This window comes from Prionailurus bengalensis, chromosome B4, assembly GCF_016509475.1.
Source record: "Prionailurus bengalensis isolate Pbe53 chromosome B4, Fcat_Pben_1.1_paternal_pri, whole genome shotgun sequence".
NCBI lineage: Eukaryota > Metazoa > Chordata > Mammalia > Carnivora > Felidae > Prionailurus > Prionailurus bengalensis.
In genome coordinates this window covers 69,657,838-69,682,729 of record NC_057358.1, presented here as the reverse complement: position 1 = coordinate 69,682,729, position 24,892 = coordinate 69,657,838, and the positions used below count along the sequence as shown (strand labels likewise).

The 24,892-nt window shown below is 35.6% G+C and overlaps 1 protein-coding gene across 10 annotated transcripts in view; it reads right to left on the bottom strand.

Annotated features, from left to right (window-relative positions):
* Positions 1-24,892, bottom strand: part of PPHLN1 (periphilin 1) — a 145,514-nt gene that overhangs the window by 65,090 nt on the left and 55,532 nt on the right. For 6 of the 10 annotated variants that reach the window (XM_043563424.1, XM_043563418.1, XM_043563416.1 and 3 more), the window contains 4 exons: positions 20,484-20,695; positions 10,639-10,695; positions 7,894-7,973; positions 5,169-5,288 (listed from right to left, as the gene is read on the bottom strand). In XM_043563424.1, the coding sequence (XP_043419359.1) occupies positions 5,169-5,288; positions 7,894-7,973; positions 10,639-10,695; positions 20,484-20,695 (469 nt within the window). The remainder of the gene's footprint in view (positions 1-5,168; positions 5,289-7,893; positions 7,974-10,638; positions 10,696-20,483; positions 20,696-24,892) is intronic. The other 4 variants (XM_043563426.1, XM_043563420.1, XM_043563419.1 and 1 more) reach the window with 1 other exon arrangement.

Here is a 24,892-nt window from a genome sequence, read left to right as displayed (position 1 = left end):
TACTAATGTATTTAATACCACTGAGCTATACCCTTGTTAACAATGGTTAAGATGATAAATTTTTATGTATTTAAGATAGAAATCCCAGTATCAGTATCAGGTTTCTAACACCAAGTTAACAATTAGATTTGAATGATGTTAAGGAAATTGGATTACTTATATAACCAGTGTTCTGACTAAAACCCAAGATCAAAATCTGCCACTAGATTCCATTTTAGTTAAGTTAATGCAAAAAACAAAACAAAACAAAAAAACCTGTTGAAGTTTAAAACACACTGAAGATAGAAATTTCAGGCTTTATCATAATTCTAGGCCTACACACAAAAATATAAATTGATGAGCATAGAAAGCACATCAGAGCAGATAGACGTTTTTAGAAAACAAGAAGAAAAAATAAATTGACACTAAAAGGGCTTATTAACAAATTATATATAATTATACAATTATATAATTAGATATGTATTTTTCAAGGTACTGTAGAGGGAAAACAAGACAAGTGCTTGGGATACATTCAGTGTATATTTAACAAGTACAAATAATATTTTTAATAAGGGCAATAATGACCTTTAATAAGGGCATCCATGACCACAAAAGCAGCATAAATTTTAAAACAGGAAGGGAAAGAAAGACCTTGATTCTTATCTCAAACACTATTGATTCCACTGAATTAATATGAATTTGAAAGAGGGCTATTAAAGATAGGTATTCTACAATGGAGAAAGTAAGCAGATACTGAAGTAGAAAATGACACTTTACATGTGGAAAAACATAAATCATATTTTCACATTTAAGTAAGAAAAATGTCAAAATTTTCTTCTATAGGAAGAAGCAACTGTTCTACTGGGACATTCTAAAAGCCCCAAGTAATTTGCTTTTCATTCTGATAGCCAAAAGCTAAACTCTGATGGCCATTTGTTTGAGGATCGTAAATTATGTCTCTACAAAACTTGACTGTAAGCTCCTAGACAGCTAGGATGGTGTCTCTAATGCAGTGTTTGACATAAGTAGATGAAGAATGAATACTTAGCAAATTTAAATAAGCTATGAGAAAGCCAGTATGGTATTATTTTCTGAAAATATGTAACTTAAAATACTAATCCTAAAATATGTACTGTGAAAAATTTCATAGTCAAGTCTGCTAAATTATGTGAATTTTATTATCCATCTTCCTTTCACAGACCACTGATGAGCATATTAACATATTAAAATCCCTGAAAAGTGTTGCAATATCAAAGTAACCTTTTTTTTTTTTTAAGTTTATTTATTTTGAGAGAGAGTGAAAGAGTGCGAGAGGGAGGGGGAGAGTGAGAGAGGGACAGAGAGAATCCCAAGCAGGCTCTGCACCTACAGTGCTGAGTCTGACTTATGGCTCAAACCCAAGGGCCTCAAAGCCAAGAACCGTGAGATCATGACCTAGGCCAAAATCAAGAGTCAGATGTTTAACTGACTGAACCACCCAGACACCCCTAACATACCTCTTTCAAATCTAGCATTTCCCAAACATACTGGCTAATAGAATATTTTCTTCCCCTCAGATCATTAAGACTCTTTAGAATTACTATTCTATCAAATACTTCAGGAAATCTCTATTAGAGCCCAAAAGGTAAAAGTATAAAGCTGAACAGCAGATTGAATTACAACATTCCTGAATAGTTAAGCATATCACTGAATGTATCTTCAATTTCACTGAACTTTCGGTAAATTACAAGGTCTCCCAAACTGTTTAAAACTATATTCACAGCAGCAAGAGAAGATAAACTGGAAAGCTAAATATTTAATCTGTCCTTAGTCATAAAAATAAATCTACACAATGTTTCTGAAGTACATGGACCATTACTTAATAAGTAACATGAAGGAGCACCTGGGTGGCTTAGTCAGTAGAGTGAGGGGCTCTTGATCTCAGCTTTTGAGTCAGAGCCCCATATTGGGTGTAGAAATTACTTAAAAAAAAATAAAATCTTAAAAAAAAAACCCAAATTTTATAAAATAAAAATACTGCCACAACTACATTTAAACACACACACACACACACACACACACACACACACACACACACAGTACTATGCCAATGTCTTTCTTCGCATCAAAGCCTTTTTTCCTTATAGTTTATTCTACCTAATCAGATATGAGTTTACAAAATTAAAGTCAAAATTCTATTTCTTAGGGCACCTGGGTGTCTCAGTCGGTTAAGTATCTGACTTCAGCTCAGATCATAATCTCATAGTTCACAGATTTGAGCCCCATGTCTGCAATGACAGTGCAAAGCCTGCTTGGAATTCTCTCTCTCTCTCTCTCTCTCTCTCTCTCTCTCTCTCTCTGCACTTCCCCACTCATGCTTTCTCTCTCTCTCTCAAAATAAACGAACTTAAAAACTTTTTTTTAATTACTTAAAAAAAAATTCTATTTCTCAAAAAGCACAGATCACTGAAATGAGTAACTATTTAACAACTGCCTGAGAACAGAGATTACTTACTATCTGAGCAAAACTTTAATAAGATATGGTGGGATCAAGTTCTTTTGTTTAATGACTTTTTTTAAGTAGGCTTCACACCCAGTTTGGAGCCAATGTGGGGCTTGAATTCAGGATCCTGTGATCAAGACCTGAGCTGAGATCAAGAGTCCAACATTCAACAAACTGAGTCACCCAGGTGTCCTATGGGATTAAGTTTTTAAATAAAAGAACAACAGTACCATAAAAATTTCCCAGCTGTTTTATTTCCAGTAGAAGAAAGTATCACTATAACTTGAAAAACATTTTAGAGAGGGCTATAAATTGCGCTGCTGCTCAAGTCAACATTAATGATGGGAGCACCTGGGTGGCTCAGTCAGTTAAGCGTCTGACTTTGGCTCACATCATGATCTCATGGTCAGTGAGTTTGAGCCCTGCGCTGGGCTCTATGCTGACAGCTCAGAGCCTAGAGCCTACTTTAGATTCTATGTCTCCTTCTCTCTCTGCCCCTTCCTCACTCACGCTCTGTCTCTCAAAAATGAATAAACACTAAAAGAAAAAAAATTTTTTTAAAGACATTAATGATGTATACCATGTAACAAACATAATAAAGAGATCTCAACCCTACTCTCACTCACCTTGCCTTTGGTCCAACAAAAGACTGTGACTGACCTATGACTCCACTTACAGGGAGCTCTTGATTACTTATTAGTTACTTATTAATTAGCTCTTTATTACTTGTTAGCTTCTTATTAATGCAAAATCTAGCAAATTCGGTTCATATTTTAAGAGAAAAAATAAGGAGGTTAAAAAGACCCAATGTGACTGACTATTCAGTCAAGATCCATTCAAACAATGATGAAAGAACAGAAGTATTTAAAGCCTAGGGCAGGTTGACAGTGAGGACTATTTATTATTATTTTTTAATTAAGAGACATAAAAAATGATGGGGGGGAAAGGGTGCCTGGGTGGCTCAGTCAGTTGAGCTTCCAACTCTTAATTTCAGTTCAGGCCATGGTCCCAGGGTCAGGGGATCCAGCCCTGCATCGGGCTCCGTGCTGAGCACAGACCCTGCTTGGGATTCTCTCTCTCTCCCCAACAAGCCCAACCCTCTCCTCCTCTCCTCTGCTGGTGCTCTTTCTCTCTCTCTCTCTTAAAAAAAAAAAAAAAAAGTGATGGGGGTGATGAATATATCTTAATAAAGCCTTGCTAATTGAAGGGTATTAAACAAACAAGAAAACAGAATTTTTGGAAGTTTTAAAATCCTGAGAAAAATGATCACTTCTCTAAAATAGCAATTTTGAGTATATAGATTAATATAAAACCCACTATTGTCATTATTAAAGAATATAAACAAAATGGCTCTGTTAAATTACTTTATTGTTCATGCTTTAAAATTGTGCTGAAAAGGTGCCAAAAAGGAACAGCTAGATCATGTTGATACATATTTACTCAAGAATACATATAGGAGTGCCTGGATGGCTCAGTTGGGTACGTGTCTGACTCTTGATTTTGGCTCAAGTTGTGATCTCACGGTCCTGAGATAGAGCCAGATGTCAGGCTCTGAGCTGGGCATGGAACCTGCTTATGATTCTCTCTCTCCCTCTGCCTCTGCCTCTCCCCTGCACACTCTCATGCATGCATTCTCTCACTCAAAAAAAAAAAAAAAAAAAAGACACATAAATATCTACTTTAATAGGTACAATAACAAGGAAACCTTGACCTACTTAAGAACAATTGATATCTAAATGACAAATCAGCATTTTAAAAATGAAAGGCTTTATTTGTGTAAGCACTGATAGAGTCTATACTGGTTTGTACTTTCTATGAGCAGTGTACATTATTACTCTGGAAACAATGTTTGTAGGTATACAAAGATTTATGTAGGTATATGAGTTTTATATCAAATTCCATTGCTTGATCCATTTTATCAAAGAACTTTCTAATAAAGGTATCTTAAAATTTATTGAAAAGCCAGAAATTTTCAAATCTATGTAATTGGTCATGGTACAGAGATTTTTATATTTTCTGCATATCATGCCAAAATAATCTTAGACCAACATTTGAATTGAAAAGCTTAATTTTGCCAATGAAACATCTACATTTCCCTATTAGAGAGGTTAGAAGTTATACAGAGAAGTTTGAGTTCATTTTCAAATATTTTAATGTAAAGATTCATGAATAGTATTCTTTGGACCCAAAAATGCTCTCATCTTTTGGTACTCAAAACTCACCAAAGGTCATAGGTAACCCAACAATGAATAATTCCATTTCTTGAGATATTTATGAGATAATTTGCAGAGAAATAGCATGTAATATAAATACAGTCCAAGATCTAAGGTCTAAACAGATTTTTGCTCTGAATTCACTGGTTATGACTAGTGGCTTAGCATGATTTCGAGAGATACTTTTAACAAAAAAATAAAAAAATAAAATAAAAATAAAAGAAGCTTATATATAATGCATTCTCCTTATATTCCATATTTACACTATTTTCTCACTTCAAAACTACCAGAGAAATTCAGGTATAGTACAATTACTGAACACAGAGTCATTCATAATCATACTATTACTCTGTGTGGTACACGTTAATAATTCATGAGGATGTTTTCCCCATATGTGTTTTGCAGAACTAGAACAAACCAAATATTTTCCACCCATAATTTAAAATCCAGACAAAACTCTTTATGTGAAACCTAAAGGGGACATTATGCCTTACCTCATACTCAGAAATTTCAGGTAAGTTACTCTCATCTGCCTTTTCCAGCTTTTCAGCAGCCCACTTGCTTGCAGCCTCAGCAAGTTCCTTTTCGGTTAGCCGACTGGGTTTGTCTAACACCTAATAAAAACAGAAGCACAGTTCTATTACAATCCTCAAAAGCATTTAAACTTCAAATACATCAAGAAGTACATCCCACTTAATTTATAATTATGTAAGCCTCCAAATGTATATAGAGAACAAGTACATCTTTTATTTGCTTTTTCAAAAATATTCAACATAGAATTTCTCTAAGTAGCAATTCCTTTTGGACATACAGAATAGATCTGACTTCTAATTTCATTTACATAGAGCTTTAAAAATTCATCTTAAAGAACAAAAAAAATTAATATACTAATAGTATTTGAAATATACAGGACATCATACTGATTTAAATTTTGTATCTTTATTATATTCAATGAAATAAATAATGCCAAAATGTCATCAAGGTGAATTCCTAATTAATGCAGTAGAAAAGTCAGACATGCTATTTTCATAATTTATAATAATTTACATAAATCATACTCTTTACACAAAATTTATACACTTAAATTTCATTTTTTGATATTTCCACTGCTTCCCTTCTTCAACCATATACAATATTAAACAATGTATGGAATTTAGAGTTACAGGATTTGAATGCCAGCTTCATCACTTGCTAGATAAATGATTTTATATGCATAATTAATGCAACTGCGAAGCCTTGGTTTCCACATTTACAAAACAGGTATTAATAATATTCAGTTTTACAAAGTAGTGAGAATCAAGAGAAGTAACAGACCTGAGAGTACCTATCACTAGTGCTTCGTACTTCAGTTTTTTTTTTTTGTTTCCATATTCACTGTTACAAATCAGTTATAGTAAAACATTTGAAGAAGATCAATCAGTTCATGAGGTCAATATAAAAATGAAGAAAACAAATCGTTTTTTTCTGGATCACCTGATTCCCACAATACTGTTTACAGGCCTATGCTACAGACTAAGATATAAAAATTCTAAGCTAAAGGGGCACCTGGGTGGCTCAGTGGGTTAAGCATCCGACTCTTCAACTTTTTTCATCACTGTTTTACAGTTTTCAGTGTAAAGGTATTTCACCTCCTTGGCTAAATTTATTCCTAAGTACTTTATTCTTTTTGATGCTACTGTAAATGGGACTATTTTCTTTCTTTCTTTCTTTCTTTTTTAACATTTATTTATTTTTAATAGACAGAAAGAGACAGAGGATAAGCAGGGGAGGAGCAGAAAGAGAGGGAGACACAGAATCTGAGGTAGGCTCCAGGCTCTGAGCTGTCAGCACAGAGCCCTACATGGGGCTCAGACTCACGAATCGCGAGATCATGACCTAGGCCAAACTCGGGCGCTTAACTGACTGAGCCACCCAGGTGCTCTGGGAATATTTTCTTATCTTCTCTTTTTTATAGTTTATAACTGGTGTATAGAAATGCAACTTTTGCATATTGATTTTGTATCCTGCAACTTTACCGAATTTATGTATTAGTTCTAACAGCTTTTTGGTGGAGTCTTTAAGAGTTTTCTATATATAATGTCACCTGCAAAACAAAAAAGTCTTACTTCTCCCTTCTCAATTTGGATGTTTTTTAATATCTTTTTCTTACCTAACTGTTATGGGTAGGATTTCCAGTCATATGTTTGTTAGAAGTGGCAATAGTGGGCCAATTGTCTTGTTCTTGATCTCAAGGAAAAGCTTTCAGCTTTTCACCACAGAGTATGATGTTAGCTCTGGCTTGTGATATCAGGCCTTTATTATGTTGAGGTTCTATTCCTCTATACCCAGTTTGTTCAGAGGTTTTATCATGAATGGATGTTGAATTTTGTCAAATGCTATTTTTTTGCATTTATGGAGATGATCATATATTTTTATCCTTCATTTTGCTGATGCAATATATCACACTGCTTGATTTGTGGGTAATTCATCATCCTTGTATCCCTGGAATAAATCCCATATGATCATGGTGTACGCTACTTTTAATGTGCTGTTGAATTTGGTTTGGCAGTATTTTGGTTGAAGATTTCCACATGTACATTCTCAGAGATACTGGCCTATAATTTTCTTTTCTCGTACTGTTCTTGTCTGGTTTTGGTAGAAAGGTAATGCTGGCCTCAAAATGAGCCTAGAAGTATTACCTCCTCTTCTATTTTTTAGAAGAGTTTGGGAAGGATTAGTATTCTTGAAATGTTTGAAAGAACCAGTGAAATAATTTGAGAAAATTATTTAACTTCTGAGCCTTTTCTATAAAATGGATCTAACTACTTATACCATGGGATTTCTGTATGCATACAAAAAATATATATATTAAAATATAACTAGAATCAAGTAGTTATACAATAAATGTTAGGTCTCTGCCTTACTCATGTCTCCCAAAATAAAAGCACAGTCCCATCAAATATGCCCTATGTGAATATTCATCCCCATCTTGTTATGGTCAAGATGCGCAATGGCTGAAGTACCAATTTTAGCATAATCTGTGGAAAAAAAGTCTTTGAGAAAACTGCTCATTTATTTTGATAGCTACCTTCAAGTTGTGGTTACTTAAGATTCAAATATTTAAATGCAGCAAATTATCCTCATTAGGTTTGACAGTAAACATAAAAGCACCTGTACCAGACAGTCCATCTCGTTTACTTTGTAATTCCTCTTTAAACTGATTTTTAAAATATAACAAACCTTTGATGAAGGAACTGCTGAAGAACTTGAGGGTGAAGTGTCTCTTGATGTTTTTAAAGACTGAACAGGTCTCTCTTTACCTGTTTAAGAAAACATAAAATGCAATTTTCTAGCTCATTTGTTTTCAATTAGAGTGACTTTGTAATTGAATAAATGAGAGGGGGCGTCATAAATTCATTTTAGTAGTGAAGTCTTCATTACATTATTAAGTTAAATCTGTTAATACCTAAGTCCACCTATCTCTTTCCAGGGCTGTGCACCATAAGAAATTTCAAATAACCTAGAACCAATGGACATCATATTTGGCAATTCAGGCCATATCAAGGCCAGTTAGCCAACACAGAACCACTGAGAAGACCTCCAGAATGGCAAAAGACTAAACTCATAAATGCTTCCTCCTCCAAGTTCCTAAAAGCTAACTTTTATCACAATAAAAATTCAAGAGTAGTTATTATATAAATACCACAAAGAGAACTAGCTAATTAAATGACAGCTCAAAGCAAGGGGTATGTAGGGAAATATAGCAGATATTTACTGAAATGTTTAGTTTAAAAAATGAAAACTAGAAAAATTATAATATGGAGCACCAATCCAATGCCTGGTATGAATGAGTACCCAAATATTTGTTAAGTGGTTAAAAATAAATCTGTGTGAAATAATCATTACCCTTTATCTTCAGTCACTATAGACACTAATGTAGTGCTATATATATCATTATTTTTATAGAAACTGAAGCCAGAAACTAGATTTAAACAATATTACTTGAGTCAGTTCAACAACACAGAAAATTGTTTTAGTTAAATATAATCATAAAAATAACGATGAGCTGTTACTGATACAAAAACATTTCATTAAACTATTTGTATGTGTCAAATATAATATAAATTTTCTGCTCTACATTGCTAAGAAAACTGACAAAATTAAACTGCAGAGAAAAGGAGAAGGTGCCACTAAGTTTGGAGTGACATGGAAGCTGGTCAAGACTAGACAGTGGGTTAGGGCCAAGAAAGCAGTCAAGAGCAAAAGCAAAGACAAAACGACCTTGAAACTGAGGCAAAGCCAGCTTCAGTCACAAAGCCTCTTAAGCTCTTCCTGCCATGGTCAAGATTGCTAAGTAAGAGCCTAAAGGCTCAAGGGCAATAGTGAATAACATCTCTTTCCAATGTCCTACAAACCTGGAAAGCGTTTCACTGCAGGCACTTCTCTCACCTCCCCAGGGACATCTGGTAATTTTTTACTGTCACCAGTGGTAGAGTGCCATTGGCACACAGTAAGTAGAGGCTGGGGATGTTGCCAGAACACCCTACAAATGCACAAAACAACATCTCCCAACAAAGAATTATCCAGCCTCAAATGTCAACAGTCCCAAGGATGAGAATGCCTGCTCTAGGCACAGTATTCTACCTCTGAGACTCCAACAGTCTTATAAAAGACGTTAATCCTAGAATCTTTTAACTTGTGATGTTAAGAGGCTTTCACAATAAAATCATTTTAAAAATTCTTGTAGACCTTAAAAACCAAAAAATACCAACCATCCCTACATCCCAAAATGATTAAGAACACGGTTTATTTAGTCATTTTCTACTGTATTTCCATTGCATATGGCAAATTCCATATCATATTGTGACAGTGTCGGTCTATTCCACTGCACCAAAAGCTCCAAGTATCATAGCTTATTTCTGAATAGCCAGGGCCTACCTCGTTCAAGTCCTTTAAGAAAACAGTAAGTAAAAAATTAGGTGAAAAGATAAATTATTTTTCTACCCTTAGGATACAGTGACCTCCCCATTCTATTAAGATAAGCAATTCCTTGAAAGAAGTTGAGGGCTTGACCAATCAGCACAGCAAACTATGCTAATTAAAGGCGTATTTATAGGCTCTCAATTCTGACACAAAGCTAGACATGGAACAAGCAGCTGTTAATCTCTTACTCAGCAAAATCTGACAAACACGAAATCAGCACTGCGGGTATGTCAATTACAGTACCAAATGTAGTCTTGGGATCTTCCCAGATTATAGCTGCATTAAGGGCTAATTTAAGCAGATTTCAACCAATTTCAGTGTGCAGAAGCAAAGAATACTGAAGGGTAGAGCAAGTGGTAGATCATATCTCCACATCTACTCATATATACCTGTTGCATGAAGGGCAGGGACAGGCAAGAAGCAAAGAATAAGGAAAAAGGATGCTACAACAGAAATAACACAGAAAAGAAATTCTCTGATCCTCCTGTTATCAGGTCCTATGTGTCAATGGTTTGTTTATTCTACAGATCTCCATCTCCTTTGAGGTGGCTATTCCTGACCAGGAATGGCTAGGCCAGACAACCAACTCACATATTCCCTCCATATCCTACTACCTATATCTATTACTATTAAATTCTGGGGGCACCTGGGTGGCTCAGTTAAGTGTCCGACTTTAGCTCAGGTCATGATCTCATAGTTTGTGAGAACCCCATGTCGGGCTCTGTGCTCACAGCTCAGCGCCTGGTGAGCTCAGAGCCTAGAACCTGCTTCAGATTCTGTCCCTCCCCTGCTCACGTGTATGTGGGGTGTGTGTGTGTGTGTGTGTGTGTGTGTGTGTGTGTGTGTGTCTCAAAAATAAATAAACATTAAAAAACATTTTAATTCTGGTTCCAACTAAAGACTAATGGAGCAGTTATACACTTTTCCCATTTCTGTAACCTCTTTCAATTCAAGTCCCCCACCCCTTCACAATCCCAAATCAAAATCTAGCTCAAAACTCACCTCTTTCTGGATTTCCTTCATTCTGCCGTTTGTAGGAGGCACCAGCACGGATGGACTCTAGGGAAAGGTGGGCAAGGAGGAATTAACACCAGCACCTCTGTGCCCAGGAGGGACAAGAGAAGAACCCAGAAGTAGGAGTGATGAGAACAGGAACTTCTGAGTATTTGCTGGTGACCCTAAACCCTTTCTTTTCTACCCTGCCTTCAAACTGGGCTGCCTGAGCAACAGCCACTGAAGAGTAAGAACAAACAGGAGAAAATTTCTGTTTTTAAGATCAGAAGCTAATTGGGTATAATAACAAAGTGTTAAGATTAGGCTAACCAAGGATAGCATGAGCAGAAAAGAATGAGAAAAGGGTTATATGATAAGACACCTAAAGCTGAAGACAAGGATCAGGTCTTACTCATCACTGTAAGCACCTATTCTAATCAACATAAAGTTGGCAAAGGATTGGTTAAAAATGACACGCGCGCACGCGCGCGCGCACACACACACACACACACACACACACACACACACTCAAGAGAGAAAGATGAATCACCACTAGGAATTAAAAAGAATACTGGCAAAGTTTTCATGGTGTATCATATCAGTTACCTGGGCTTACAGTAACTATCTGCAAAGGTCATTCTGACTTACTCTCAAAAGTAGCCCATTACTAAATCTTGCTACTTCTTTTCATACAAAATTTCTCATATATGGATTTTCTTTATAAACAAATCCACAACTACTGTCTTGCTAGAACCCCTAATTGCCCCATATTTACAATCTTGTAAATATTTTGTTAGCTTCCTTACCCACACATCGCTTAGTGATGCAGACATAATTAAGTTTAAATAGCATAAATATGCTAATAAGAGCTCCCAGATATCTTTCCAATAAGATGCAAACTCCTTAACATTACAAAATTTTCTAGTACAGATCTCAAATTGCCACTTTAATTTTTTTCTGAGAATTGTTTTGGTACAGTTAGCACCTTGCATTAAAAAAATATTTTAAGGGGCTGCCTGGATGGCCCAGTCAGCTGAGTGTCAAGACTCTTGATTTCAGCTCAGGTCATGATCTCAGTTTGTGAGTACAAGCCACGCACTTGCGCTCTGCACTGACAGTGTCGAGCCTGCCTGGGATTCTCTCTCCCTCTTTTTGCCCTGCACACGTGTGCTCTCTCATTCTCTCTCAAAATAAATAAACTTCAAAAATATATTTTAAGAAATATGCCAACATTTGCCGTCCTACTTCTGCAAGAATGTTGTTAAAAGATGCAATATCCTCTCCCTGTGTTAACTGATCTGTCATCAGGACAATTTTTGTTCCTCCTCAGCAGGTGATCTGTTGTTTTTTTTTCTAAAGTACACTGTGAACACTATTACTGAACAGTTCTTTGTTTTAGCTAAATCCTTATTCAACTACAACTATTCAGCACCTTCACAGTGGCATTTACTCTGACTTTTATTGTCACATGTTTCTCCTATAGAATATTCTTCACCAATTTACTGAATCCTTTTTTGTTATGTGTTTATTTGATTAACTTGCTTCAAATTCTTTGTAGATCAAGAGATGAGAACACTGACAATTTACAAGACGTGTCTGGAGTCTAGGGATGGCTCATATTAGCTGATAATCGTGGTTTGTCCACATCTCTTCCAAACTCCAAGTTCAGTGACTCCACATCGGTAGCCTGAGATGGTAGTATTCACTCCATGGCAAATACTACAAATCACGTGCTGTTCCCCTGGAGAGTCAGTCTATCAACACACTACAGCTGCTGTGTTTATTGATTTATTGATTTTGATACCAAATTTCAGAGACACTGTAGTAATCACATTTAACTACAGATTCCTATCCATAAAAAAAAGCTTGGGCTGTTTAATAATATCCTAACAGACCGATAAAATCACCCAGCTGAACCCAGCTCAAACTGCAGATTCATAAATAAGTGCTTGTATTAACCCACTAAGTTTTACACGGTTTTGTTTAACACAAGAGATAATGGAAAAAACCCTATTATGCTCACACTCTTCATCTTAAGAGTTTTCAATTATCTGTTTATATTAAAACTAAAGTGTTCTCCTCTTGTATTCTATTATAGTATTTTAATGATTTAAAAACAAGTTTTTCTTGAGTCACCTGGTGGACTCAGTAGAGCATAGGACTCTTCATCTTGGGGTTGTGGGTTTGAGCCCCAAATTGGGCACAGATTACTTAAAAAAAAAAACAAAAAACAAAAAACAAAAAACAAATAAGGGCATCTGGTGGCTCAGTAGGTTAAGCAACCAACTTAGGCTCAGGTTATGTTATCGCAGTTCGTGAGTTCCAGCCCTGCGTCAGGCTCTGTATTGACGGCTGGAGCCTGGAGCTTGCTTTGGATTCCGTGTCTCCCTCTCTGCCCCTCCCCTGCTCGCTCGCTCTTTCTCTCTCTCTCCAAAGTAAACATTAAAAATGAATAAATAAATTTCAAAAAACTAAAAAATAAAACAAGTTTTTCTTAATATATTGCCATTTGGTTCTCATGCCTTTGTACTCCTGTGTTTGTCCTCCTACATATTACTAACTACATATTTCTCTTTCTTCTCTGTTGGTTATTATTTCCTAAATGTGAGTATTCCTCCTAACTTCGTTTTTGCTTGCTACTCTTACATGGCTCCAACCAACACTATGAATACAAATGTCTCTTAAATCCACTTCTTTCACTCATACCTTTATACTTCTAACTAATAGGATGCTACTCCTCAGCTATTTAGCCTTTACTTCAAATTTACCTCACAGGTGATCTTACTAAGCAGACCCTAACTCCCTGCTTGAGAGCAGGGCACAAAGATTCAACACTTTTGCTGTAACGCTAAATAAAGTGAACTCCAAATTAGGATAGAAGAAAGAAACTAGGAAAGGACAATTCTGAAGGTGGCAATATGAAAGTCGAAATCCAAGTCAATGCACTGGTAAAGTAAAAGAATAAATGAGGACGAAGATGAAGAGGAACATTGTTTCCACAGATGAGGTAAAAAGTTCTTCCCACCGAGAAGCAACTTAATGTTTCAACAAACATTTAAAAGTATTATAAGATTTAACAATATTTGGTGACTCTTTGAATAGAATAGCTGATATGAACATCAACAATATCTGATGACTCCTTGAACAAAATAAAACTTCAGACATTACCTTCTTCTGGAAAGTGATGATGAAAAGAACTAGACTCCTCCAAGCCTACCAACTATTATTAATTTATTGATAACCCACGTAAGAACAAAGGACACTGCTAGGAAAAAATATTAAAATCATCATTAGAGAGGATAAAGTTAGGGACCATGTCTTAAAACCTTTCAATTCTTGGTACAATGCCTAACATACAGGAGGAAAACAGGTACTTCTGCATGAAAGTCTTATCAGTAAACAAACTTCACAGAACAGGTAGGACATTCACATCTCCTTTGACAGCTAAAGCTGTGAAAGAGAAATGAAGATATGAACAAATGAAGATGTGGTGGCTACACAGATGCTAAGGAAAGGATTTATTTTCTGGATCATGGATAACGACATGAAAATTTGGGGCTCTTGGTTGGGAAGAACATGATTTCCCAGAGACCCTATTGGTCAAGAAGGTATGAAAGAGAAAATGGAAACGACACAAGAGAAATGGTCTTGTGATACAGACACCAAATAAAAATGACAGAAAAAAAGAAACTAGATAAAGGGGTAGAGAAAGCTTATGCCACCTCTGCTTCCCCAAAACAATCATCTCTAAGAGGTTAGAGATGTAACAAGTAAAGGTAGATTAACTATGGATATTTGGAAGTGAACTTCTGAACAGAGCTCTCCTTTTAATACATCAGCTAAAACCACATGGGCTTGCTTTTAAAAATATAAATAAAACATTATACTAACTGTACATATTCTGAATGTATGCTGACAAAATGTATTAAGTCCCTAAACAGAGATGTTATAAATGCCTACACATATGGAAACATCATTAATTGATTACTGTTTTTAGAATCTCAATCATTGTGATGCCAGAAAAGTTATACCTGTATTCCTAGGATTCACCCAGGAAACTCCTAGCCAAAGCTCTCGTGAGTAATCAACAGATTCTCAATCAAGAACAATATATTGTACAATCAAATTTAACACCACAATAATACATTGGATCAAAGTCCAAGATCTTCTAAGAAAATACTAAAGTATAGTTCAGGATCTCCTAATATGATACAACTCATCCGAATAATCCTTCTCCACTTCCTTCCTTCTACCAACTTCTACTCACTCTTCAGACATTACCTAAAATGTCTATTCCTATGGAATGTCTGGTTTGTCCCCCTCACCAGATTATAAACTCAGAGAGCAAAGACTGGATCCCTCTTGCTTGGCAAACCATTTATGTGAAATATATCTTTGATAAATACAACACTGTATGAGTACTGAACACAAATACAGTCACTTTCAAACCAAAAAATGCTATGATATTCAGCTGCCAAGAGAATGGGTTTGTCCTCCCTGTTACCTAAAATATACATGCTCTGATTTCTATTACCATCACCACTCTAAACCTGCACCAAAGAAGCCTTCTTTTCAAATGTAGAATTAAACCTTTAAATTTATTGGAATTTCAGTAATAATCCAAAGAGTCATGTCGACTTCCAAATATATTCACAGCCAAAGGTCTTAAGACATGTCTCTTTTCCCATTACACTTAAGTTTAATAATGGAGTCTACCTTCCAAATACACTCTTCTCAAAATAGTATTTTTAATTCTTGTACATTTTCAGTCATCTTAGAAGATGTGCCTGCAAAAAGGATTAAACACTGATGAATGACAGTCTTTAAAATGATATTCTAGGGGCACCTGGCTGGCTCAGTCGGTTAGGTGTCTGACTCTTGATTTCGGCTCAGGTCATGACCTCACGATTTGTGTGTTTGAGCCCTGCGTCGGGCTCCGTGCTGATAGTGCTGAGACTGCATGGGATTTTCTCTCTCACTCTCTCTCTGCCCCTCCCCTGCTTGTGTGCGCACATCTCTCTCTCTCAAAATAAATAAATTTTAATTAAAATAAAATAAAAAATACAATACAATACAATACAATAAATCTTCTATTCTTAATAACAGCTGCTGATCTCAAGAAAATAAAGGGACACTGGGCCCAAAGTCAGAGCTACAGAAAAAAAGATATAGCCCAACAAAAATAATAAGCTTGCAAATCTTCCACAGTAATGGAATTTTAAAAATTCTACCAAAATGTCAAACAGCCTAATTAATGTATAAGCATCAGTGGTAAATCTGAATAATCCATAGGCAAATGTTTAGAACAAATTAACAAAGATGTAGTTTCTATGTATTTAAATAATCATCCCTAGAGCCACAATGGATTTACAAAGCAAAACAAGGTAATTTTTATGTCCCTTTTTGATAGAGCAAATTCATTCTAACTTAAGAGTTTCAAGAAAGCACCTGATAAAGTCTTCCATGAAATCCTCAAGAGAAAAGGAAGATAAGAGGATCACAACTAGTTAAAAATAATGCAGAAAAATGGTTGAAGTCCACAGACAGAGATCTCTAGAGGTTTCTAAATTTGGCTATCTGCCAGTCAACATAATTATTAATGACTAATAAAAAAACCCAAAGCATATTTCCTTTGTCGATGAAACTGCTATTTTTATCTGCTGCAAATATACAGAATCACTGAGATTTTAAGATCCCTATAGAAGAAAATAATAAGCTAAAGTTAATTATATGAAATTTAGCATTCCTAGATTTCTTTTAATGTATAAACTACATGAAAAAAAAAGTACAGGCTGAAGGGAATTTTGTTAAATAGTAATATATGTGAAGATGGCTTAGGTTTCAATTGCCTACAGTCTCAATAAGGGCCAGTAATACAGTCCAGCTGACAAAGTAAAAGTTCACTTCTGGCATCACAACTTAAAAGGAACAGAAAGAAAATTAGGAAAGCAAAGTTCTGAAAACATGTCAAATAAAAGCTGAGGGAACTAAATATACTTGAACCTGTGGGGGGAAAAAAAAACCAAGAAGATTATGATCGTATTCTTCAGATACATGAAATGTTACAACATAAAAAAAGAAGAAACATTTTTATGGCTCTAAGACAAATAACTAGTATTGCATAGATGTTACAAGACAAGCTTTAATTGTATCATAAAAAATGAACTATACAAAGATGGAAGTACTGGACTGTGATATAGTAAATTTATCACAGGAAGTATTTTAACAAAGAATGAGGACAGGAAACTGTCCTGAGTGATTTCTGGTATCACCTATTAATGTTAAATAATTATCCTCAACAAAAGAGTAAGATAGGAAAATAATGAGATTCAATTGAGAAAGAGGACGAAAAACGGAAATAAATATCTGAGAGTTGACAAATGGTGAAATATTTGGTTAGATTAATAGGAATAAAAATAATAAACTTCAAATAAAAATATACAGGATACATATACAACAATTTTAACTACAACAGTATCATAATGAACAAAGGGAAAGGCAATGAGGTTAACTAGGACAACCTACACTTAGCATATAAATATGGACAACAAAAAGGAACAAAAAATAATATTATAGTGACAGGTATGAACAGGTAAACCCAATTAAGTTATAGGCAGAAAATTCTTATATATAAAGCACAGAATGAAAATAACATTTTGATTTAGGAGGATAATTACTCTACAAAGCAGTGCAAGGTTTACAGGTTTAACTCAAAAGGCTATAGAAGAAATTTAATCAAATACATATGTAGACATGTATATGTGAGTGTAAGCACAAAATGGGAAATAAGTAGTTAAGATAAAAAAGTAGTGAAAACCACTCTGTGACTTATAATTAATCATGTAAGAGATACACTAAATGCACAGAAGAATCAGGAAGAATTAGTCTTTAAATGGTTACCATGGCCAAACTGCTAGTGATTATTAAATTAAAATTACTCTGAAAAGTATGAACAAAAAGCAAAAAATTAAACTTAGCAAAATGACGGCATTAGGAAAGTAAGAAAATTGTTTTTACCTGTTATTTGTAGAAACATTTAAAATTTTTGCCCAAATTTTAACTTACATTAAAAAACTAAATTAACACATTGTTGTTAATTAACCCAATTTAAATGATAATTTAAGGACCCTGTTTCGCAGTCCTTTTTTGAAGAACAGCAAGGTGCCATCACTATCTGTGACATTTAGATTCAAAGCAAGAATTGGTATCAGAAATGTGTAACATAACAGTTACTTTTTCTATTTAATGTTTAAAATAAGTTCTCCATTAACTTTTTGCAAGATGATTTTATGTAACTATTCTGAAAACTATTTACATGAAAGGAGTATAGAAAAACATTTCAATAGCTCAGTCCAAAGTGTTACAACCCAAGTAACTTGTAAAGAGAGTTTTCCCAGAACAAACATTTTTCTTGATTAAAGAACTTAACTTTTGAAGCTAAATGACTTAATAATATAAACATGAAGGCATACCAAAGTCATATGTTCTATTTCACTCAATTTGCACCGTATTTTAGTTTCCCAGCTTTCTCTGTTATCTATTCATCACTCCAGATAGTAAAACAATTTGACCACAAAGGATGGGGAAAAGTATACGGAGACCCTAAGACAGGAGCATCACATGTGGCTTCCCTACAATTTCATCTCAAGATTTTAAAGTTTTGGCTACTAACTACCAGGCGGAAAGCTGACATAAAATTCTTCCCTAAAAATATGTTTTAGAGGAGAATTGGAAAAAGACAAATTCACTAATAATTAGGTTCACTACAAGCTGTCAAGAATCTTAAGCTTCCATTTTACTCATGTTTTGTTCAAAAGCCTTCATAATCAGTTTCCAAAGATACTTTCCTCCTCTTAATCATTATATTTGTATTTAAGTCAGACACATCAAAAAAAAATACATCTTCTCAGAAGGTGTCTGGCTAATATTTACATCTGTGCATATGAGTGCACTTTAGAACTCAGACGTTATTTATCCTCTTGAAAGGGGAGAGGGTGGGAAAGAGGGAAGTAAAACAAAGGAGAAAATACCAAACTCTAGAGCCTGAACTCCACAGAAAAGCTTTCAGTTACCTGGAACTATATGTTTATTTTAAGCAAGTGGGCATATGTAAGTTACAATGTTTGTTATAAATCCTTCAAATGACATTCTTACCTCCTGTATGACCATTCATATACATGTATCCAAAAATATTTTTTTTTTGGAAGCCCCACTCTACTTAGCTCTGAAATCAGTAAAAAATTGATAAATTTTCGTTAAATAAAGGAATCCAGCAACAGCTACAATGGAGACAATCTAATGATTTGAAGTAACCTTGTCTCAGTCCGAACATGTAGGAAGCAAATGCTGTTAAACTAAAACTCTTATACTTTGGAAGAACATTTAATAGGAAGGAAGTTAAAAAGTAAAGAAAAAGAGAGGTGCCTGGGTGGCTCAGTAGGTTGAGCATCCAACTCTTGATTTCAGCTCAGGTCATGATCTCAAAGTTTGTGGGTTTGAGCCCCACATCAGGCTCCATGCTGATAGTAGGGAGCCTGCTTGGGATTATCTCTCTCTCTCCCTCTCTCTCTACCCCTTCCCTGCTCATTCTTTCTCTCTCAAAAAATAAATAAATGAAACTTAAAAAAAAAGGTAAAGAAAAAGAAATATCCTTGACTTTTCTGGTGTCTGTATCTTGGCTTGTAATTCTCCCCACCTAGAAGACACTTTTACTTGTAGAAATCTGAAATAAAAGATGAGCCCAAATGTCGTTTCCTCCATGATGTGTTCTTCTAACCCCCAGAGTGAGAATCTCTCTCACCTTGACCTGCTCATGCCAGGTTAACTCATTTATGACATATCAATTCTTATATCAAAGTTATATTTTAGGGGTGTCTGGGTGGCTCAGTTGGTTATGTTCAACTCTTGATTTCGGCTCAGGTCATGATCTCACAGTTTGTGGGTTTGAGCCCTGCGTTGGCCTCCACATTGACAGTACACAGCTTCTTGGGATTCTCTTTCTCCCTTTCTCTCTGCCCCACCCCCCACTCATGCACTCTCTAAGAAATAAAAAATTAAAAAAAAAATTATCTTGTATCTGTTATATTTACATATTGATAAAATTGTTGTTAGTTAAGGGGAAAATACCTAAATATATTCCAGTCCCTGGTGACGGGGATATCCTTCTATCTAACACAGTGCCTTGCATTTAGCAGGCAGGAGGAAGTGTTTGTAAATGAGCTCAATTGCAGGCAGTGGAGTCCAGAAAGATAAAACAGATTATCTAAAAAAGTTGCTTCATTTATTTATTCCCATACATACTGAGCAACTCAGCCAGAATGCCATGCTATGATTGCACAGAATGCCATGCATGTCTAGGTACTCCAAATAAAACAAACAAACAAACAAATTGGAGGTTGGAAAAAAAAAATGAACCTAAGGTAGGATTTAGCTCTAGCATCTATAAATAAGGCTACACCTTGTATTTAGGGGAAACCACTGAGATTTTTCATGAAAAATATACTAATCAGATATATAGAGATAGATATCTTCTACTGACAGAAGACTGAAGAGAATGGACTAATACAGGAACTAGCAGAAAATATAAGAGTGTGTAACTTTCCAACATGATTACAAACACACATCTTCTGTGTTGAAGAATTAGAAGTAAAATGTCAATGTGGACCACAACTTGAAACGGTTCCAAAAAAATCTGTGTGGTATTTATTATACTATTCTTTCAACTTTTCTAGAAGTTTCAAAATTTTCAAAATAAAAGGCTAAAAAAATTTCTCTCTTAGCAATACCTATAAGGCAATCTGAATCAATACTTCCTTATTAGTGGAGATTGTAAAAGAAGTCTTAAAAATACATACTTCTATGTTGAGATTGATGGAAAGAGTATGTTTTGCTTCTTTCTGGAGAGTAGCTTCTACTACTGACGCTGGAGCCAGACCTGCTGTGTGGAGAATCCTTTCGACCTACAGGCGATTCTCTGAAAAAAGGAGGGTCTCTTTTATGAGGAGATCGGTCTCTTGCATAATGAGAAGGGTAGAAACTTTTTCTTCTAAAGCCGTCTCTCATGTCCCTTTGGGGAAAGAAAAAGTGAATTATATCCTGTAAGTTATATACACACAATACAAATGGCAAAAGCTCTGATTACAAGCTACTCTTTACTGTAATCTTGGTTCCCCACTCCCCCCCTTTTTTTAATCACCACTGAACTTCTAATGTCAGTCCACAAAATGAAATTTTATTGGTGAAATGTGATTTAGAATGCTACATTTCAGTTTGGGGTAGAACCAAGTAGTTAAGGGCAAAAGTTACTTTATTCTAAGCAAACAAATTTTAAACTGTGAAAAACACAGTCCTATAGTCTCTACTTCCGTTTGCCATTAGCAATATTCCACAGAGCTACCACATTCTCAGTGACATCTAGAGAATGCCAAAGATTTCCCAAGTGAGACATTTAATGGACTATGATCCTCTTCTATAGTCTATACTACTGGTTTTTTAATTGCTATGATTTTGCTTCCCTCGTGCCAGTTGGCAATGTCTACAGACATTTTTGTTGTCACAGCTGGAGAGGAGGGGTTGCCACCTGTGAGTAGGGACCAGAGATGCTCTAAAATCCTACAATGCCCAGGACAGGTCTCGTATGTACACACACACACACACACACACACACACACACACACACAACAACAACAACAACAACAACAACAAACTATCTGACCCATGATGTTAGTAACACCAAGGTTGAGAAACCCTGGTATATACCTATTAAGTCCTTGTTCTCTTGAGCTTGCATCCTTAGTGTACAGATTGTTGCTTACCTCTAAACACCAGCTTTTAATAACTCACCTCTACTTTTACAAATTGAATTTCCTTATTAAGCAATATAATCAATTCAAAGCAGAAATTAAGTCTGAGTTCTAAAACTTTAGAAAACAAAACCGACTTTAAAATATCAAAGCAAATCAAAATTACTAAAACTATCAAGACCTGGGCCTCTATTTAAACGAACACCCGGAGTCAAACAGGTTTTAATTGAAGATTTACCAAGTATACTTCCATATGAAAATTAAGGAACACTGCATTTCAGACAGAAGAATGCTGAGAGATAAACCACTGGCCTGTAATTTCAAATGCTCAGAAAATAATTTCAGGGGGTGCCTGGGTGGCTCAGTCAGTTAAGTGTCCAACTTTTGATTTCAGCTCAGGTCATGATCTTACGGGTTTTGAGATCAAGCCCCACATCACTGTCATTGTGGAGCCTTCTTGGTATTACTCTCTCTCCTCTCTCTGCTCTTCCCCCTGCTTATACACACATACTCACTCTCTCTCTCTCTCTCTCTCTCTCTCTCAAAATAAAAAAACATACACTTAAAAAAAAAGAAAATAATTTCAGTATATTGATCAGCAGTCCCTAATATTTAAGTTGTCATTGGCAGATTAATACCCAATACATATTGTCCTTACAGGTACAATTAAATTTCCTGGACCAAAGTAGAAAATAACTAAAACTCATTCATGATAAATGAACTGACAAAATACTACTGCCAGAATAAAGAATTCAAGAAATTCTAATACGTTCAAGTTGAGTTACCAAAACAACAGGAGCCATATCAACATCACTGAGAACCAAGTGACTACATATGCATTACACACATCTTAGGAACTGTACTAGGTGCTGGGGACCCAATGGTGAACCAAATGCATGGAGTCCCTCCCTCATCATGGAACTCTCAGGCTAGAAGGAGAGGCTGATATTAAACAAATAAACATAGGGGGCAGGGTACCTGTGTGGCTCAGTTGCTAAGCACTGATCTCAGTGTTGTGAGTTCAAGCCCCATGCTGGGCGTGAAGCCTACTTAAAAAAATAAACAAATAGGAGTGACTGGGTGGCTCAGTTGGTTAAGCATCTGACTTCGGCTCAGGCATAATCTCGTGGTTCCTGATTTTGAGCCTGGTGTCAGGCTCTGTGCTGACAGCTTAGAGCCTAGAGCCTAATTCGGATTCTGTGTCTCCCTCTCTCTCTGGCCGTCCCCTGCTCACGCTCTGTCTTCGCTCTCAAAAAAATAAAAACATTTTTAAAAATTTAAAAATAAATAAAACATGTGAATGCAGTCAAGAGTATAGGCAGGGAGACTAATTAGGAGCTTACTCAGGCAGACAAAAGACAGTGGTAGCTTAGATAAGGTCAGAACAGGGGACTACTTTAACACATACAAGAATGTATCTTTGTAGACTCAATAGAACATGGTGAATGTCTGACTAATGAGAATAAGAGACGGGGGTTGCCAAGATGATTCCCAGAATCCTGGCATGATGGATTACTGAAATGAAAAAAACAGATTTGAGAAACTGGGGTGGGGTAGGAGATCCACATTTAGCCTTGAATATTTTAAGCTTGAGATGCTCATGTAACATCTTAGTAGGCAGTTGCCTACCAATGACATACCAATGTCAAGATTAGAAGAACCTTTTTGGCTATAACTATAAATTTTTCTATAAATAGATTATTATGTAATTTTTTCTATTTAAAGCCTTGGGTAGGACCTAGAATCTAGGACTAGATTAAGGGAACACTTAGGACTAGGAAATTACTACATTGGGAGAGAAATGGGCTATCTGAGAATGAAACAGAATAGCCACAGAAACATGAGGGAAACTGGTAAGTTACTAAGGAAGCCAAGGAAAGCCTACTCCAAGGAGGAGAATAAAGGTTTCCTACACTGAAATTAGAGTTCTTATTGATAACTTATCTAGGGTGTGAAGATACAGGCTCATATGCAGAGGAAAGAGTGCCTACTTTTCTCCAGCAGGAGGCAGGGTAAGGGAGTAGGCAAAAGGCTGAACTACAGTTTCCTAATCCTGACACCAGATGGCGGTAAAATCACAACAGCATAGTTCAGAACCACCAGCGTGGCCTGGGGTGACTGAATATCCTTGGGGTAAGTACACGTTAGATTTTTAATATCTCAGAGCAAAGTCTCACCTCCTCTTCACATCAAGCCCTCATATTTCCCATCATATTTAGCAAAAACCTCACAACAGGCATTATCTACTGTAAGTATCCTCTTTGACAAAGTGATAATGCTAGCCAAGTCCTTTATTCATGTTATTTTGTATGTATATACATTTTTTCATATTTCTATCTCTTTTATCTCTATATCCCAGTATATGTAAAGCACTATGGGGAATTACCCTGGTTCTAAAGAAGCTTAGTATGTTATGGGGTGTGGGGGATGGGGACTAAATGTTCCAGAACTGGTATTGTAATTCAGAAGAGAAATGTGTATTACATGGAAAACTCATCTGGAGGATCTTTAAGGAAAGATGAACACTGCTGAACAGATATATAATCAAGCCACAGGTGTAATAGCTATATTTAAAAAGAGAAACAGGTAAAACTAATTTTAGCAATATTTTTATTTAAGCCAGTATATCTAAAATATTATTAACATATATTCAAGATTTTAAAACTTAGTGAGACATTTTACATTCTCTTTTTCATCTTACATCTTGAAAATCCAGTACATATTATATACTAACAGATTAGATTATCTCAGTCAGAACTAGCCATATTGCAACTGGGACATTTGGCTACTGGCTGCGATACTAGATAGCACAGATTTAGATGGTAGGGAAAGTATTCCACACTTCAAGAAAAAGAGAAGGATTAAAGGGTATTATTGTGAATGAAAATAGAAGTAATCAGAAAAGCAAAAATGAAAAGCACTGACTACAAAGCAAAGGAACAGAAATTTTAAAGGGTAAAGGAGAGTTAATATAAAGTACTGCATAGACTGGCAGAGATCTCTACATTTAAGACGTTGGAGTCACGTGACCAGCGAATGGGTTGTCCAATAAAACTTTGGAAACCAAAGCAGATTTTAAGAAATAAGTATTTTCATAAATGGCTTTTATGATGTTTAAGTACGTTCTTTCTATCCCAACTGTCTCAAGGGTTTTTATTCACAAAGGATGCTGAATTTTGTCAAATGCTTTTTCTGCATCAATTGACAGGATCATATGGTTCTTATCTTTTATTAATGTTATGTATCACATTGATTGATTTGCAAATATTGAACCAGCCCTGCAGCCCAGGAATGAATCGCACATGATCATGGTGAATAATTCTTTTCATGTGCTGTTGAATTCGATTTGCTAGTATCTTGTTGAGAATTTTTGCATCCATATTCATCAGGGATATTGGCCTGTAGTTCTCTTTTTTTGCTGGGTCTCTGTCTGTTTTGGGAATCAAAGTGTAATGTTGGCT